Source organism: Benincasa hispida, chromosome 9 (genome assembly GCF_009727055.1).
Source record: "Benincasa hispida cultivar B227 chromosome 9, ASM972705v1, whole genome shotgun sequence".
NCBI classification, from domain to species: domain Eukaryota; kingdom Viridiplantae; phylum Streptophyta; class Magnoliopsida; order Cucurbitales; family Cucurbitaceae; genus Benincasa; species Benincasa hispida.
Genome location: NC_052357.1, coordinates 51,371,142 through 51,388,801, shown reverse-complemented (window position 1 = coordinate 51,388,801; position 17,660 = coordinate 51,371,142). Strand labels below are relative to the sequence as shown.

Genomic DNA, 17,660 nt, shown 5'->3' with positions numbered 1-17,660 from the left:
CCCATACCGTCGGAACAAGTAGACGTAGAGGGTTCTCCACAGATTTTTCCTTCACCCTTCTCCCTATGGTTGCTATTGACTTGGGCCTCCTCTTTCTCCTCCATCTCCTCCCCCATTCTCCTTTCGTTGCTAAACAACGAAACCCTGCCTCTGCCACGGCCTCTTCCACCCTGACCTTTGTTTTCTTCCCTTTTGCTTGTGTAAAGACCCTTACTAGTTTGGGTATTCCTCAACCATACCCCGTATTTTCGGTTTTCCCCTGTGCTTTCATCCTCCACATCACACTCTTGCAAGATATGCCCCCATTTTCCACATATATAGCAGAAATCAGGGAGTTTTTCGTAGGTTATTGGGATCCAATTTTCCTTAGCCATTACTCCCAATTTGATACTAGTTCTCCAATTTAGAGATTGTTGCACATCTATCTAGACTCCCCACAGATCTGCCCGTTTTCAAAAGGTGCCGATTGAATTTGTCAGAGCCACTGCATACTTCCTGCAAGAATAGACTAGGGCTAACTCATGAAAGTGAACCCAAAAGGAACTGAACCTGAAATTAATGTATGTAATGGTGTTGCTTCCTCTTGGATCTTCGAATAGGAGTAGGGAGTTGTCAAAACTCCAGGGGCCCTCTTTTGTTACTCGATTTTTGTCTCTCATGGACTCAAATTTGCAAAGGAAAACATTCTTTCCTGCTTTCTCGAAAGTCACTTGCCCACCTAAACCCCAGATCTTTAGCATAACCCTATGAAGATCTCCATGTTGATGTTTCTGGTTGTGAGAACCTTACAAGCCGTAGCACATTTGAGATCCTTATCAGTTTCATAAGGCTTCGATTCTTCCATAAGGCTTAATTTTCCAAGCATCTTGCTTACCGGATCCATAACCACCGCTGAGAAGAACCGATAAAGATCACCCCTAGGATCCCTCAAGCAAACCTCACGGTTGCCCTCTTGCTCATGAGCTAACCCTCGGGAGAAACTCAGAGCCCAAAAGTTCTTTTCTACCCATATGTTGATAGTGGTTAAGAGAGAAGGAGGAGAGATTGAAATGATGGAGAGAAAATAAAACAGAAACGGTTTTAATTCTAAAAAGACAAGAAAGAGGGAAAATGATTATTTAGTTTTTTTTCATATATAAATAGTAATTTCACGAATAGCAAAGCATAGTAATAAAAAGAGAGAGAAATATTATTTAATTATTTTGTTTTGTTGATTCACTCCCATCAACATCAAGATTAATTACATGATTGAAACTTTTTAGTTTAACTTTTGCACGAAAATCAAAGTATTTTTATGCAAAAAAAAAAAAAAAAGAAAATTAGATATCGGTCAGGTTGGTCGATAAAATATATTTCAAACTCTCCGATGGACCCAAATTCATGTTTTACAATATAAAAATCTGAGACCGAGCAAAAATATTTTTAAACCGCCTACCCGACATTAATTTGGTCGGTTTCGATGGGTTGAGTCGATTTTTCGCCCAAAACCGACACTGTCCAATCCATGATAAATTTTCTAAATGAAAATACTTGGATTCTCGTGCAAAAGTTCATATCAGCTCTCCAGATGCACTTGTATAAAATAAGAGTGATCATCGATCAGGCGGGATCAGCATTGGACAAAAATCAATTTTTGTTGGCTGGTTCCAATGGTTTGTGGAAACGTTGGAGAAGGCGACCGGCCAACCATGTGGGCAGTCCAACGAAATAAGGAAAAAAAAGTGAAGAAAAGGGAACATGGAAGAAAACGAAAAACAATGAAAAAAAAAAAGACAAACTAAGAAAAAAACATGAAAAGAAAAATAAGAGAAAGAAGGAAGAAAACAAAAACAATGGAGATTGAGAAGAAAAGAAGAAATAAAAAAGAATGAGAAATGGTGTAATGAAAAAAAAAAAGAGAAAGAAGAGAGAATTTGGTTGATTACAGGAGAGAAAGAGAGGGAAAAGAAAAAAGAGAATGGAAAAGTTGAGTGGGTTTCTTGAATATTAAGAGAGGAATAAAGATAATGCAATTAATTATAATTGTTTTAGAATTTGAAAGTGGTTTTCTCAAAAAAAAAAAAAAAGACCACAATTCCCATGATTTTGAGCATTAATGAGATGTAATTGATGATTGACATAACTAATTTCCCATCCTACCTTCTACACATTTTTTAATAAAGGGACATTTATAATATAATATATATAAATATATATTTAACACTAGTAATGTATTGAATTGGTCTGAAACGATTGAGATTTGGGTCATTTCTAAACCGTCTAACCGACCAATGTTTTGTTATTTACCAAAACAGACCATCGACTGATTTTGACAATAAACTTCCTGCCCACCTTCAGTTCAACTCGATTTCTCGGATTACTTTGCTCACCCCTAATATAAATATTTTAATCTCAAGACATTCAATCATCAAAATATCAAAATTTATAGTTTTTCTCCTAAAAATACCGATGGAGGAAAATATAGTGGAAACTTTTTTCAACTATTGTTTTCTTTATTCAATCATACAATTTCTTGTGTAAACCATAAGTGCGCAACTCATGATTGCCAACTCCTAAAAGCCACGACCTCTGTAAGATGGCAGTAAATAGCAAAATTGATGCGAAGTTCATTTTTCTTCTCCTTTGAATTCGCATTTTGTGTTTCGATACCAAAAAATATAATGACACCCCGAAAACCTGTGGCAAGAAGGATCTCAAGTTTACTGCTTTAACCCACAGCACGAGCAAGGTGAGTTATCCTCTACACATTGCATGTCATGGCGACCACATGAAGCAGCAATGTCATTTGATCATAATGTGTGAGGTTTAGTACAGATCCTTCTCCTGATTAGTCAGAGTGTAGATGATGCTTTTTCTTTTGGCATCGGTCGATATACCAAGTTGCATACTTCTGCAGAGTAATGCCAACCAAAATCTTGAGGCTTATAAGCATCACATAGGTCACACCGAAGAGGAGTGAAACTGAAAGAAACCTCCATCGGAGAGGATTGAAGGGAAGAAGGGCAGCATATACCGGAGTCAGCACACGAATGACCTACATCGAATGCACAACAATACATAGCATCATTTTTTTTTTTTAAACTAGCTACCAAAAATGATCATAATCTGCAAGTAAAGATCCCGGCTATTCTTCCTTTCGGACAATTCAAGATGTCTGTTGCTTTAATGTTCCTGATGTCTGTTGCTTTAATGTTCCTGAATTTGTCTATCGACTGTTAATAAATTGTACATAGTGGCAAATGCATTTTAAACCTCAACATTTAGGGAGTGTTTGACCCACCAACTTCATAAGTTGGTGTTAAACAACTCAATTTCAATAATAAATACTATTGAAGTTCGCATATTTATCGAGTAATTCAACTTTCCCTCTTTTTTGTACATTTATCGAGAACCTCTATCTTACAACTCTGCACCCCAAACATAAACTTTCTAATTCCAACATGGTAACTTTAGACTTCATAACGCCCAAAACACCCCCTTAATGTTTGAGGCATCGGCACAAATTTTATGGTTCATAGAAGCATATTTCCTACATTAGTTATCAAGAGTTCTCTAAAGTAATAGAAGGGAATTAGATAAGCTCATATTGGAGGTTTCTTACTTTATTACTGCATTTTTTTGTAACTTGCGATCAAGCATTCTTTTTTTGGGTCTCCTTGGTGTGAAAGAAATGGACAAATCTTCAATGCTAAGCACTCATCTTTTGTCACTTTTATGGATTGTGTTTTATTTAACGCCCTCTTTTCGTGTAAATATACCCACCCAAGAAAATATAGCCTTTCTTTTCTTCTTTGATAAATAATTGGAGTTCATTTTTGTAATCCACCATTGGTGGTCATTACATTCATCAATGAAATTTTTGTTTCTTCTTCAAAGACAAATTTTTCGATCATCAATGAAGTTATTTTTCTATTCAAAGAAAGATATCTAAATTATAAAACAAGCATCCATACCACACATGCTGGCGCAACGGGAATAAATGTCAAATTTTTCTTTGCATCTTCACTTTGCATATTTAGAGCCTAAGGATGGATGTAACAACAATTATTAGAAAAAGGGTTAGATTATGCATATACAAGATATAATTGACGGATGCATTAACGAATAAAGGGGGAAAGAAAGCAAAGATGACAAAGTCATGAACCTGTTTGCAAAGGTCTTCAAGAAACTCTGAGTATGCAATAGGCTTTATGTCGTTGAATTTAGCCAAGAATGAGTGCTTAATGATATCAATGAGCATTTCACAAATGAAAACCAGGAGCGCATTCTGCAGCCACCAAATAAAAATTATTAGAAAAGGAATTCTACTAATTAATTTTCGTAACAAAATGTTTCAAGTAAAGATGGTCGAAAGAACTTACATAGAGAAAACTCCCAAACCAAGGACCCTCTGCCTCCAAAATGTTTTGAGCCAAAACAAACAAGAGAAATGCCAAAATGTGGAATCTTTCGATTGAATCTATCAAATTCAACAATATCAACAATGCAGGTTATATTTAGGATGCAAATGTTATGCTTCAATCCTACTTCTAAGTTCTATTACTTAAGAATCTTATTTGGTAGGGTTTAGTTGAAGTTTTAGATTATTTTGATTGACTAGTGTTCATTTGCTTTTAAACTCCCAATTGTCATTGTGCAACAAAGAAGCTGACGTACCAAAATATACCAAATTGTGAATATTGTCTTTGCTATAACGCTTAAACACGTTGCTTTTTATCTCTGCAAAGTTATTAGACACCAGCAAAGCGAGCAAGGCATTGTTATGTGCCACAATACAGGTTGATAAGGTAATTGCCTGAGCTAATAATATAAAAGAATGAATAAGTATGAATAGTCAAGGAGACAAAGGAGAACAACAATATCTATAACAATGAGAAAGATTCCATAATTCAAAGAGAAGGATATTTGAAGCAGCCACAGCTAAAACTTGATCAGAGATGAATCTTCCAATCCAGAATCCCATGTTCTCCGGTGGACAATTTGCAAGTCCCTCTGCCGAGTTAAATAAAGTTTGCAACACATCTCCACCAAAACTTTGAAAAAGTTTATCAAATATCTGAAACAGGGAACAAGGATTAAAAATATTACTGTTCTTAAACAATGAACTTTTACATTAATCAATAATGTACAGAAACACAATGCTACAAGAACTCCTCCCAGAGACGCAAAATAATAAAATTTTGTCAAATATAGATCAAATTGCAAAAGAATTAAACCTTTTTGCTTAATCATCAAACTAAAACTACGAGTATACTTCCTTGATGGTATACAAACTATACGAAACTCTTTTGTAACTCCTTATCGTTCTTTTTCTTTGAGTACAATAGGGGTGAGGGAATTTGAACCACAAACTTCTTGGTCGCTAAAGCATCTATAGCCTCCTTATGATTTTGAATGATTGGGAGGCTCTTATATAGTTCTTTCTGGGAGGGATTCTCTCCATTCCCGTCCCTCTAACAGTTCTTTGCATATTGTGAAATATATTTGTTTCTCATCAAACATTTATCTCCTAATATCAAAAAGAACATAATGAAAATAATTCCATAAAATTAGAGATCGATGCATTTGAAATCTATCAAATTGAAGCACAAGACTAGGACTAGGAGTAGGATTATTCTACACCTGATTCTCAACTAACCTCCAATACATTGTAAACAACATATAGTTTAATTGTTCCCTGACCACGAATCATGTGATAAATTAAGCTGATATCTGAAAAAGAATTACAATATAACATAAATATCAGCTTTCTTCTCAATAAAATAAATATTAGCAACTTCTTCATAGTTAAGGAACAAAATTATACTCATCTAGGTCATGGACACAATTTCTTGCAAAGAAATAATGTGGTACACTACCATCACATGCCAAAAATGCATGCTGAAGAGATTTTCATGTGCGCTTAACACCCTAGAAGGGGGAAAAAACTATAAACTTCTATGCCGTAGCATACAGAAAAGGGGGAAAACTGTGCAAAGGAGATTTTCTGTATGTTACTTGGTCTTATCAGAAACAGAGATTGAAGGATGAAGTTGAAAGAGGCTTTACTGAAACCCAAGGCTTCTGTTTGGAGTGTTGGCAACAACAAATTTCAGCCAAGTTATGAGAGGGATCAAATATAATAACTTTCAATATCAAAATTGCAATAAACTAAAAAATGGGATTAGAATACATGCAAGTAATTGTAACTAAAACTTTATAAACACAACACAATTCATGACCTTTGGAAGCACTGAAGCGCATTAAAAGTATTCAAATCTAAAAGTATATTTTAATCAAATGTGCCTCTAATCTGTATGTCTGAAATTGTTCCATATTTGTGTCCCATCCTACATACTACTTATTTTCTAAAATGGCATATTTTAAAAAGTCAGCACTGTGTCTATGTTTGCCCTTTCTCAGATGCTCAAGCCACTGGCCAAAGAGAACTAGAATCTGAAGACATATTCCTTACCTGTCCATTCTAAGAGAACAACTCCGCATGCCATTATTAAAAAACAGCCAAAATCAGATAACTCTGCTGAAGAAGGTCTTTCAAACTTCCTGTTATGAAGGTGACTATGTCAATTTTTTACACATCATTAATTACCTTATGATAAAATAAATCCTAGAAGCAGCGAGCTAATCAAAGTATCTTGTTCAAGAACATGATGCATCAAGTGAGAGATATCAAGCAAAAGCTCCACAATGTCACTAATTATAGGCTTCAAGCATCTGAAATACTATTTCTAGAACAGATTAAACAAGTAATACAGCACAAACGATATCTCTTTCACACAGCAAAAAGCAATCAACATGCAACGTTTTTTAAGGTAAAATTAATACAGAAAGTGAAATGAAAGGCATAAATTTTTCTCGAATCTAGGTTTATTTATTTTTGGAAATTTATAGAGATCTGTGTAGCATGGATTGTTTACTCTCTTGACCAAGAGTAGCTTTCTAGGTACACGGCAGCCAAAATTTCTAATCATATGAACATGCTAATATTGAGAACACAATAAGATAGGAGCTCCTTCATCCTGCTCCTGCCATCTAATGCCATCTAATTATAAACGAAGAATTGGTTTTGAGCAAGGATCAGTCTTTGATCATCCAAATATCATAAAAAAAACTTAATCATTGTTATCTACCAGTACATAATTGCATTAAAGGCAAGATTCCTGAATGACGTGACTCTTTAAAGGCACATGCAGAATCTGCAGTTTCATATCAACTTCATCAAGAAAAGAAAAGGATGTTGAAGTTTAGAGGTAGGGATAGGAATCCCTGAGAGGTTTAGTCCTTAGTGAGATTTCATGTATCGCTTTGGGCTTCAGTATCGAACGTCTTTTATAATTATTCTCTGGGAAACATCTTACCTAGTTGAAATCCCTTCCCTTAGAATGGGTGTTTTGGTGGGCTTGATTTTTTTTGTATGTCCTAGTATTCTTTCATTTTTTCTCAATGAAAGTTGTTGATTTCATTTTTTTTTAAAAAGAAAAAGAAAAAAAAATCAAGAAAAGGATGTCAAAGCTGATAACTAACCTGGTAATAAGAAGCCTCCAAAGAGTTATCATAATCCGTGTTGGCATAACGGTTAACAATGAAAGAAATGAATCAAGGCAGACAAAGAAGCCGACATCTATGAGCTGCAGCAAGTTCAAATTTAGGAGTAACTATTGGGAACATAACTATTCAAACTGAAAACTCTTGCCCTCAAAACCCCATCCCACACCCCTAAAGAAATGGATGGGGGTAATTTTTTTCCTTTTCAAGATAAGAGTAAGCTTAAATAGATTTATCAAAAGAGTATAATCCAACTCACGGTTACAAAATAATGCACAATACTAACAACACTTGTCACGGACATTAACTGCCAAGTAATTGGTTTGATCAAAATGATAAAAGAGCCAAGTCTCAATAGAACTAAGATCACACTCATGTACTAAAAAGTTTGCAGCTCTCTAATTGGTAATTATGAAAGGAGAGCCAAGGCTACCAATTCACATCTCCAAGGTAAGCGGAAGATAGTGTCGTAAACTCTTTCTCGTTCTTTCTCATTGCCAAAAGTGGTAGTGATCCGTAATGAATTTCCACTAAACATTTCCTCCATGTAGCATTTAACTGGTGACTTATCTGCAGAAAACATATCTGGAGCGAAGGATTAGTAATATGAAGAGAGCATACCAACAGATGATATAAATTGAGCCACATAGGAACCAGTTGTTGCTTGCATCTACTTTAACCTCATTTACTTAATGTGAACAAGAATAAAAGAGAACAAAATGAAAATCAATAATCATAATAAAAAATTATGGAATGAGAATAAAGTTTCTTATATTGTATTTATTATAATTCTGGAAAAATTTCACTTTTAGTCCCTAAATTTTTCCAAATCCGTTTGGTCCCTATGTCTTAAAATATTAGATTTTAAACCAACTTTTGATAATATGTCTGAATGGTCCCAGTACCTATCAATATTTTCCTGTTTGACTCAGTAAAAAAAGAACTGACAAGACGTTTTTTAATCATTTTATAAAATTAATATTTCATATTTTTATTCTTGTGTAGCAAAAAATTACATATCAACTAAATTGAACACCAAAATTGTCCAGAAAATAGCTCATTATTATTTCCTCAATCAAGAAGTCAGAGGTTTGAAGTCTCATCCCATGTTAAACTAAAAAAAATAGAGAGAAAAAAGGGGAAAAAACTAAAGAATAAAAAAGAAAACTATTAATGAAACAAAATATTAAACACCACAAGAGCAAAATCACACACACACACACAAAATCTCTTCTCCTTTTACCATCTGTTCTTCAGCCAAAAGATTGGAAGGCATGATCATAACCCTAGAGATGATAAAAGAGAAATTTCAACAGTTACTTTCACGGACATTTGAAGAAACCTCTAGAGAATTGACACTTGACTGCGGCCTGTTCAAGCAAACCATTCATTCTTCATCTGTACTGCATTTTTAACAGGCATTTATCCAAATGGAAACATCTTTTTGGATGAAAACCACACTTTCATTGAGGAAAAAAAAAATACAAGTATGATCTTCTTGATTATCACCAAATCTTGTATCAATCGTTATAGAAGCTTCTTTTTTTTCTACGGAGACAACTGCTTTCATTGAAAAAAAAAATGAAAGAATGCAAGAACATACAAAAAAAAAGCCTACAAAAACCAACTAGAGAAAGGGGTCCAACTAAGTACAATATTGCTTAGAGAGCAATTACAAAAGGTCTTCAAAATTGAAATCCAAACAGAAACATGAAATCTCACCAAAGACCAAACCTCACTAGGGTCCTGCTCAACACCTCTAAACGCTTTGATGTTCCTCTCTCCCAAAGATCCTACAATAAAGTACACACCCTAGTAAACCACAAGAGATAAGACTTTCTCTCTAAAAGGTAGATGGAGGAGCAATTCTCCAATCGTCACAGACGTCTCTCTCACGAGCTAACACAAGATCAAATGCCTCACAGAAACAATCCCAAGTAGACTTCACAAACTGGCAACTCTAGAGAATGTGATCAAGGTCTTCCTCCACCTTCCAACAAACAATACAACAAAATGGACCCATTAACAAGGGCATCCTTCTCGAAAGCTTATCCAAAGTGACCAATCATTATAGAAGCATAACCACATCACCACAACAAAGTCTTCCCACTCATTTTATTGATATTATCTCCATACAAAAGAACACCCCTATGTCATCTTATGTAAACCCCGAACTCTAGGTTTCCTAGATAAGCATGTTTGGTCAAAGAAATGTTATATTACATATTTATTAAGTAGCAATTCATGTTTATTTATAGGAATTATGAAGGAAGGGAAGGAAAAACATATTAAATGAGGGGTGACGTGGCGGTTAACCCTTGAACTCGGGAGGCGGCAGGAAGATTAAAAGAAAGAGGAACTTCAAAAGCTTGGTTTCGGCAATTGGCATGAGCAAATTTAGTGAAATTGGTGCCATTTGAAAGCTGGGAGAATCTAGTTTTCGAGGTTGTCTTGCCGGAGAAAGATTGCAGGAGGAGAAGAGCAAGAAGTGAAGCAAAAGCAGAAGAGGCAGAATCTCAGGTTAATCAGGGCCCGAGGTGAAGATTGGAAGCTCTAGGCTGAACTATAAGGAATTTTTGGCTGAAATTTTAAGGTACAACTCATTTCTAAACATGTTTGTAGAAGGAAGTTCCTGCAAAAGAGGTTTGGATTTTGAGTTATGAATTTTTGAAGTTGTAACAGAGAATCTGTGCATAAGCAGACAGCTGCTTGGGAAGAACAAGCAAACAGCTCACCATGGAGAGTTATAGCGATATATGAAGAATGAGGATCTCACTTATGAAGAAAATCTTGCTGATTTTGTGATGAGGATCTCGCTCTAGAAGGAAATCTCGCTAGAAATTAGGCTGAATCTCGCTGGTAAGGTGAGTATCGCTAGGATGAAAGTTTGCCAGGAAAAGCTTGATCTCACTCATGACAATCTCGCTCATGAGGATGAATTCACTCATGATGATTATCTCGTTAGCAATGCTGTCTTTGTTGATGAAAGTTCCATTAGTAGATGAACTATTTGAGGTATTTTGCTAAGAATTCTAAGTAATTTAACCGGGAATTATGTCCTTTCAGGCCAAGAGGAGCTAGGAGAGCTGTGACGAGCTAGTAGATAAACCGTTAAAGAGCCCCGACGAGCTGTGAGTGACTAAATGAACTTAATGTTTCCAATACTTATGCATATAAGGTCAAGTAAGTTACAGTGACATTAATGATGAATTTATACTCCCTCAAGCAACAAATGGTTGCAGAATAACTTTAACGTATGTTTCCCGGCTTGTATATGTGTAACACAGCCAAGGTATGTCGTGTAGTCATTACAAAAGTTAAGTTTCTAATGTTGAAATATGCTTCCTAGGGGAAGGCTATGAGAGAAGGAGTTCTTATGTAAATGATATGCAATGAACCTTAATTTTATTGCTACGAAATACCCCGATACCGAAGGACATTTGAGAAGGTATCTGACCAACTTGGTACCGAAGGACATTTGAGAAGGTATCTGACCAACTTGGTACTGAAGGACATTTGAGAAGGTACCAGACCAACTTGATATCGAAGGACATTTGAGAAGGTATCTTAATAGCTCGATACTGAATAACAAGTTTTGAGAAGGTATCTGAGCAAAAGTACCTAGGTATGACGGTACTTAGTATAGCCACGTGCACGTAGGTAGTTCTGAATGAGAGACCGAAGTATGGGTCTCCTAGGCCATGCACCACCAAAGGGAGGCCGAAGTATGGGTCTCTTGGCCGGCAATAGACGTTGGGAGCTAAAGCGTTGTAGGCTCGTTCTCAACTAAGAATAATGATGTTTAATGATGTCTAAGAATGGTTTAAAGCTATATTTAGAGACAGTTGCTTGAGATACTCATTACTATGCTTACATACATGTTTGTAGTGATGTAATGCATGATGTAATATAATTCTATAGTCACTCACTGGGCTACTTACTAGCTCACAGATTTTCTGTGTTTTCCTTTTTCAGGTAGCGGTCAGATTTCTCGGGGTTGATCCTGCTGCTGCTTGCCACTGAAAGACTCGGCTTATTAAGAAGATTTAGGTTGATGATCTGTTTATGTACACATGTTTTGAGAGGGACTAGAGCTTTGTTAGAGTTGTTTGGGCCCGTCTGTGGATATTTTTTTTTCCCTAGGATGTTATATCATGGCTATATGCATGTGTTTATATAATATTTTGTAGAACCTTAAGGAGACATACTATATGCATACATTATTAATGTTTAACAGGTTGGCATTTAGATTAGAAGGCTAAGGTGGTGAGTGTTGGTAGCAGGGCTAGTAACTACCGCGGTCATATCCTCTTTCAGATTAAGATGGTAATCTGGGAGGGGGTGTGACATCTTATCCACATCAACAAAAGATGAGCAAATGATACAACCAACGAATTTTTCTTTCTAAATGAGTTGGCATAGAAATGCCAGATGAAGTGCAATAAAAGCTTTTAATCTTCCCAACTCCATTTTCACAAGAACTCATAATTCTCCCCTCCATGTTGTTTCCTAGGACAAATATCCTCGTGAAACATCCTCCTTTGAGTGAAAGTTCTTTGTGCCTAATAGGTTCCATTCTCCACTTCTCTTTGCCTACAGACTTCTAGGTTCTACTGGGGCTTGTACCAAATCCAAAAACATATCATCCAACCAAATAACTATTACTAGGAGAATAAAAACAGCACATAATCTTAACCTAGATCTCAACTACTCTCATCTTCTTTACAAGGAAATTTCTTTTGCATCCAATCTACCGTGAACAGTGAACACCTTCTGTACCATACCATACAATCCTTCTTTCCTTATTTAGTATGACTATATTGTTAAGAAAAATGGAAAAAGGGAAAAGGAAAAAGAGACTGGTTATTCTGGTTCTCTTGATGTAACAATGAATAACTGGTATGCTCATTTTAAACAACATACATAAGAATTGGAAGAGATACGTTCCCTCTCTTCCAGGAAATTATATCATACGAGAAAGAATTAGAAGCACTGCATTTCCAATTCGCAATAACTTGTACATGAATATTATTTGGGTAAACTCTGGAATACAGGGTTAGCATAGATTCAGATGTACACCATAATAGAAGGAAACGGTCAGAATTATTTTCTAAAAGAATTTTTTTGGTCATGCAAAAGCATAAACAAAAGCAGGGTAACTTTCTTCAGCGTTTGGTTGATTTAGTTTTAATGCAAACTTGAGATTGTGTCCCCTGCCATCCTCTCTGTGGATGAATCATTTGTTCAATAACGAAGAGACCAAAATTTACAGTTAAATCGTTTCCTACTATCGAAAGCAAATAATGATACTCCAACAATAGACCACGTCCTCGACTATCTCAGGGGAATGGTAAGAGAATTCAAGAAAAACCATAATTAACAAGGAAAGTTCACTTACAATTAGGATCCTCAGCCATGAGCCGCTTCCAGTCCAACGACCCTGCAGTCTCCAGTCTTGGCACCACATTTCCATTTGGCTCACTTTTTTGCTTCACTCCAGAGTTTGCTTCCACGCAAGTTTCCACATTCCTATCATCGCCAAACCTTGATGATGCATCATCTCCATTCACAGTTCTTTGCCTCAACTCACCAAAACTAAACCGATCATTGCGAAGATTTTGACAATCCACCTCTGATCCTTGCGTCAAAACCGATATGCTGCCTCTACTCTCATCGGGAACAGTCAACTCCTCATAAACCACAGTCCCAGTAGAACAGCTACGGTAATTCAGTTCAAACTCCAATCGATTCGTACATGTATCGTCTCTATCCACGGACAGTCGCCCCAAGTCTTCAGGCTTGTCGACGGCGGAATTAGAGATCATGCATTTTTCAGCGATCGGGTCCTCCGGAATAGAGCAATCAGAAGGTGCCGGTGTCGTTGCCGCCGCCTTATTCTTCTTGGAGCCACGATGCCGCCTCTTTTTCCGATTGGGCTTCTCAATCGAATGTTGCGTCCTGGATTGATCAGAGTTTAAAGCCAAAATTGAGGATCTGTCTTCTTCAGAGGAATAGCTTCCCCGAAGCACATCGAAAGACAGCTTTCTACCGCCGGATCTCAACTCCATGACTGACAAATAAAATCGAGAATCAAGGTGTAATTCTAGACTTGTTTCTATACATCTCTATGAGGAAGAGCAATTGTTTTGATCATGGAAACGGATAGTAGGGGGTTGGAAATCTCGGAAATGGAATCTAGAATAGGGACGGAACTTCGATTCGAATTCAAGAATCATCAATGGGGACCTAAAGGTCGACACGGACTAATCAATTTCAGCCAATGGAGAATGATGGACAACATTCTCCACCCCAATTGAAGATGAAATTACAAGAAAAATAGGAAGCTTAACCAAAAGTCCGCACTCACTTGTAGTTCTTTTTTTCTTCTTTCTTTTTTCCTTTTTTCTTTTTCTTTTTTCATTTTGGAAAAATACTTTTTGGTCATTCCGACCCCAAGTTTCAAAATGGGCCATTTACATGCAATTTTCTTTTAAGTTCTACATGGGTGAAATGTAATTAAGATTAATGAGAATTTGATTTCGATGGTTTTATTTTTTGAAATTATAATTAACGAAAATCTACTTATAGTATTTAGAATGGGTCGAGTTTGCTGTATTTGTAATTACTACGTGGATTGCAAAGTTGGATTTGGATTGAGTTTCATTATTTTTTATTATTATCATTTTAATTGTTTTTTATATTTGTTTTCTACATCGTATACCTAACTTTGTGATATTATATAAATCTTAATTTCATTTCATAACCATAAGTATAAACTTATGATTTTTCATTTTATTTTCATTTTATAACATAATAACGTGATTAATATCTTGAACGGAAGAAATAATAAATCATATTAGTATAGGTTTACATTTTGGTCGTCGGTGTTCTTTGCCACTTCAATGCATATAAATTCATGGTTCCATTACAAATTCCTTCTATTTTTATTGGACTCCAACTTTGAATACATGTTTATATCTAATAAGTTGTAAATTTCTTGATTTTATATGTGTTATGGGCTATTTTGGATCAGAAGGTAAAATGGAAATTTTGTTATGAAATATTAGGTTGGGCCAAAAGGAGCGAAAGCCAAATCAAAAGAGGTCAAAGAAGGAAAAGTGACACGAGCAAAGCCCAAACCACCCTACTCGATTTCAGCCCTACATAGTCTCAGCCCAAGCCAAGGCAGAGCCAAGAAGAAACTCTAGGGCTTCATTGGATCCCGATTTGGAAGAGGATAAGAAGAGATGAAAAAGTCTATAAATAGGTGATAAGAGCATTAGAGAAGGTAATTAAAAGCTATGATTTCTTTTCTATTTTATAGTTCTCTTGTTGACTTAGGTATTGGAGTCTTTTTTCTTTGTTTTGCAAGCCTTCTCTTCCTTGAATTATAAATTTACAGTTGTTGCTATGTAAAGGTCAAGTACATGTTTCCCTGTCCAAAATTTGGCATCAGCATTTGACGTCGTTTGTGTGGAAGAAAGTTTTCTACATATAATCTACATACCTTACAAAATATGAGTAAGAGGGATGATGAAAATAATCTATCGCATGATAAAGGATGTTACGAACTATGTCACAGCAATTCCCAGAACAATTAACAAACAGAAATAGGAAAAATAAAATAACATTAGAGATTGTTAACTCAGTTCTGTGATTAACACCTACATCTGGGGGGTAGTGTGCCCGTGGAAAGATAGCTTCACTAATATGAATGTTAAACAATTACAACATAGAACTTATCTATATTGACAACTCTAATACAGTGACCTCTGTAGAGCTCAACCACTCAACCATACACCTAGGCCTCCCCTAGATGAGAGAATCCCTCTCTCGGATACTTTAGCTCCCCCTAAATAATAATATCAATAACGAATGTCTCAGGCTCCTCTTAAGACAGAGACTCTCTCTCGGCAAGACTTAAGTTCCCCTCAAGACGTGGGACTCCCTCTCACTTGCAGTTTATCTTTCCCCTTCAAGTAAGGAATACTTCACTCAATCAACTTAGGCTCCACCTAAGCTTGAGAATCCCTTCTCAAGTAGTATAACGATGAAGCACATAATTGGCTTAAAGTATGTCTCCAACCTCATAGCAACACCATCTTTAATGGCTTCAAAGATTGACAAAATAAACGCTTGTGGCGAAAGAAGTTTCACAAGACAAACGACTCTTAAATTATTTTTATCAAAACAACCAACCTTTAAACAAAGACTAAGTGTCTTTATATACACGTAACAGATACTAAGAAAATCAACCCTAACTTCCAAAAATACTTTCACATGGAAAAGGAAAAATACTGCAAATCGAATAATCCACATAAGGAAAGTATTTTGTGGAGACAACATTTTCATATGACAACCTTAAGCCAGTAAAATCAAATGCAAAGACATTCTAAAAGACACGATTGAACTTAAACAAATATTTCCAGCATACAAAGTGTAACAAGCTCCCCCTTTAGCAATATTTTTTAAGTATGACAAATAGTAGTAGTCACAACATAGAAGAAACAAAAACAACAGCACCAGTAATTATTACAAAGAGAGACATGCCATTCATCAATTAAAAAAAAAAACACAGCAAACTAACTCCAAAAACACCTTCATACTCCCCCTTTTTACATACTTGAATATATATATATATATATATATATATATATANATATAATATCAACAAACAGAGAGGCATCATTGATCACCATCAGCACCCTATGCACCAAAGCTAAAGCCCTAATCACGATCAATAGAAAATCCACGAAGAAGGGTCAATAATTCATCGACTTCAGACTTCCTGGTAGAAAACTTTTGAAGCAACACCCCAAGATCCCTGGACTAATTATCCAATGCATTGATCATCTTTTTACCACACAAAGTGTGAAGAAAATCCCTAATAGGAACCTCAGTGTGAATCAGATCAATCAGATCAAGCATATACTTGTCTTGATATAAGTGATAGCTGAAAGAAATGACCAAAAGCATAGGGTCTGAAACATCCAAGTCAGTCAAGATATCTGGCTTCTAGGCTAAAAGGATCCCACAAATCAGACAAGGAAAGCATAAGGGAACCTTGGTGGCATGAGAACCATGTGCCTCTTGATCTAGTTGATCGCAAACGTACCATAATTGAATTTTTTGCACCAGTACCAATCTGATAAAGTAAACCAACGAGATTGATAGAGAGACCTAAGAGTAGATGGATACCAGTTTTCAATGCCAATTTTGTGCAGTAGAACATACATCACACTCAAATCAATATAAGATAATTAACCTTTGGAAGGTCAAGATCTTTTAACTCCTCCAGTTAACTCGAACACCAGATCAGACATAGAATATCTCTGTTCAATAACATCCTCTGGGATAGACGATCAAGAAACTTGTTGGGGTTGATGAAGCAATAACCTCTCACATATGTTAGGGTTGATGCCCTAAATCTCGTAGGGTTCTATAGTTTTTAAACCTTATATGTTATTAATAATATTTGATATTTTATTCACTTTGTCTATGAAATATGTGATATTTTAGTCGCATTAACCACAAACCAATAAACTAACATCCAAGATTATCGTTGTAACTTAAACATATATGTGGAGACATACAGGTGGATCATGTTTAAGTGATAACCTAAATGATCTGTAGTATATGGATAAGGTTAGGTACCTTATCTTGGTGACCCTACGAGTATAGCCCGCATTGTAGATGTTACAAATTTTGTAAAGTGCTGCAAATGCATGATCCTGATCATTTATGTATTAGATGTGCGAGCGAGGATATTTTACATAAAAGAGTTTGTATAAGACCAAACTACGAAATGTTTAGTCTCATTATATAACACTGTTCATAATAGAGACTTTTATTTCACCAAGATGACCATAGGTAACATGACCTTAATCCTGAGTGAGTTGTGAACTTCTATCTATGAGGGCGATCCTTTGATTTGTATGGTGAGAGTGGCCAGATCGCCGACTCAACAAGCCTACCATTTTGGAGATTCATCTGATTGGGGAGCTAGGAACTCAACTACACAAGATGGAATTCATTCCTTCCTCATTGTAGGGTTAGTAGATAAATTGCTCCCTTAAGGGCTGATTTCAGGTCTTGAACAATGTGGCATCACACCC

General features: G+C 35.9%; 1 protein-coding gene across 3 annotated transcripts; it reads right to left on the bottom strand.

Annotated features, from left to right (window-relative positions):
- Window positions 1-2,381: 2,381 nt before the first annotated feature.
- LOC120085680 (protein POLLEN DEFECTIVE IN GUIDANCE 1) lies at window positions 2,382-13,898 on the bottom strand. Of its 3 annotated transcripts, none has more exons than XM_039041816.1 (12): window positions 12,944-13,898; window positions 7,979-8,115; window positions 7,805-7,852; window positions 7,525-7,628; window positions 6,455-6,543; window positions 5,639-5,712; window positions 4,906-5,056; window positions 4,657-4,824; window positions 4,362-4,459; window positions 4,145-4,267; window positions 3,954-4,022; window positions 2,382-3,034 (listed from the first exon to the last, which is right to left on the bottom strand). In XM_039041816.1, the coding sequence occupies exons 1-12, from the start codon at window positions 13,611-13,613 to the stop codon at window positions 2,828-2,830; spliced, it is 1,938 nt and encodes a 645-aa protein (XP_038897744.1). In that variant the 5' UTR covers window positions 13,614-13,898; the 3' UTR covers window positions 2,382-2,827. The 3 variants fall into 3 exon arrangements, with proteins under 3 accessions (XP_038897744.1, XP_038897743.1, XP_038897745.1); XM_039041815.1 differs by having other exon boundaries at window positions 7,979-8,130; window positions 12,944-13,895; XM_039041817.1 differs by lacking the exon at window positions 7,805-7,852 and having other exon boundaries at window positions 7,979-8,130; window positions 12,944-13,894.
- Window positions 13,899-17,660: the final 3,762 nt, after the last annotated feature.

Coding starts and splice junctions, on each gene's coding strand:
- LOC120085680 (XM_039041815.1), bottom strand. CDS start 13,613: ATGGAGTTGAGATCCGGCGGTAGAAAGCTGTCTTTCGATGTGCTTCGG. Junction 4,268..4,361: donor GGTTTGGGAGTTTTCTCTAT/GTAAGTTCTTTC, acceptor TGGTGGCTGCAG/AATGCGCTCCTGGTTTTCAT. Junction 3,035..3,953: donor CCGTTGCGCCAGCATGTGTG/GTATGGATGCTT, acceptor CATTCGATGTAG/GTCATTCGTGTGCTGACTCC.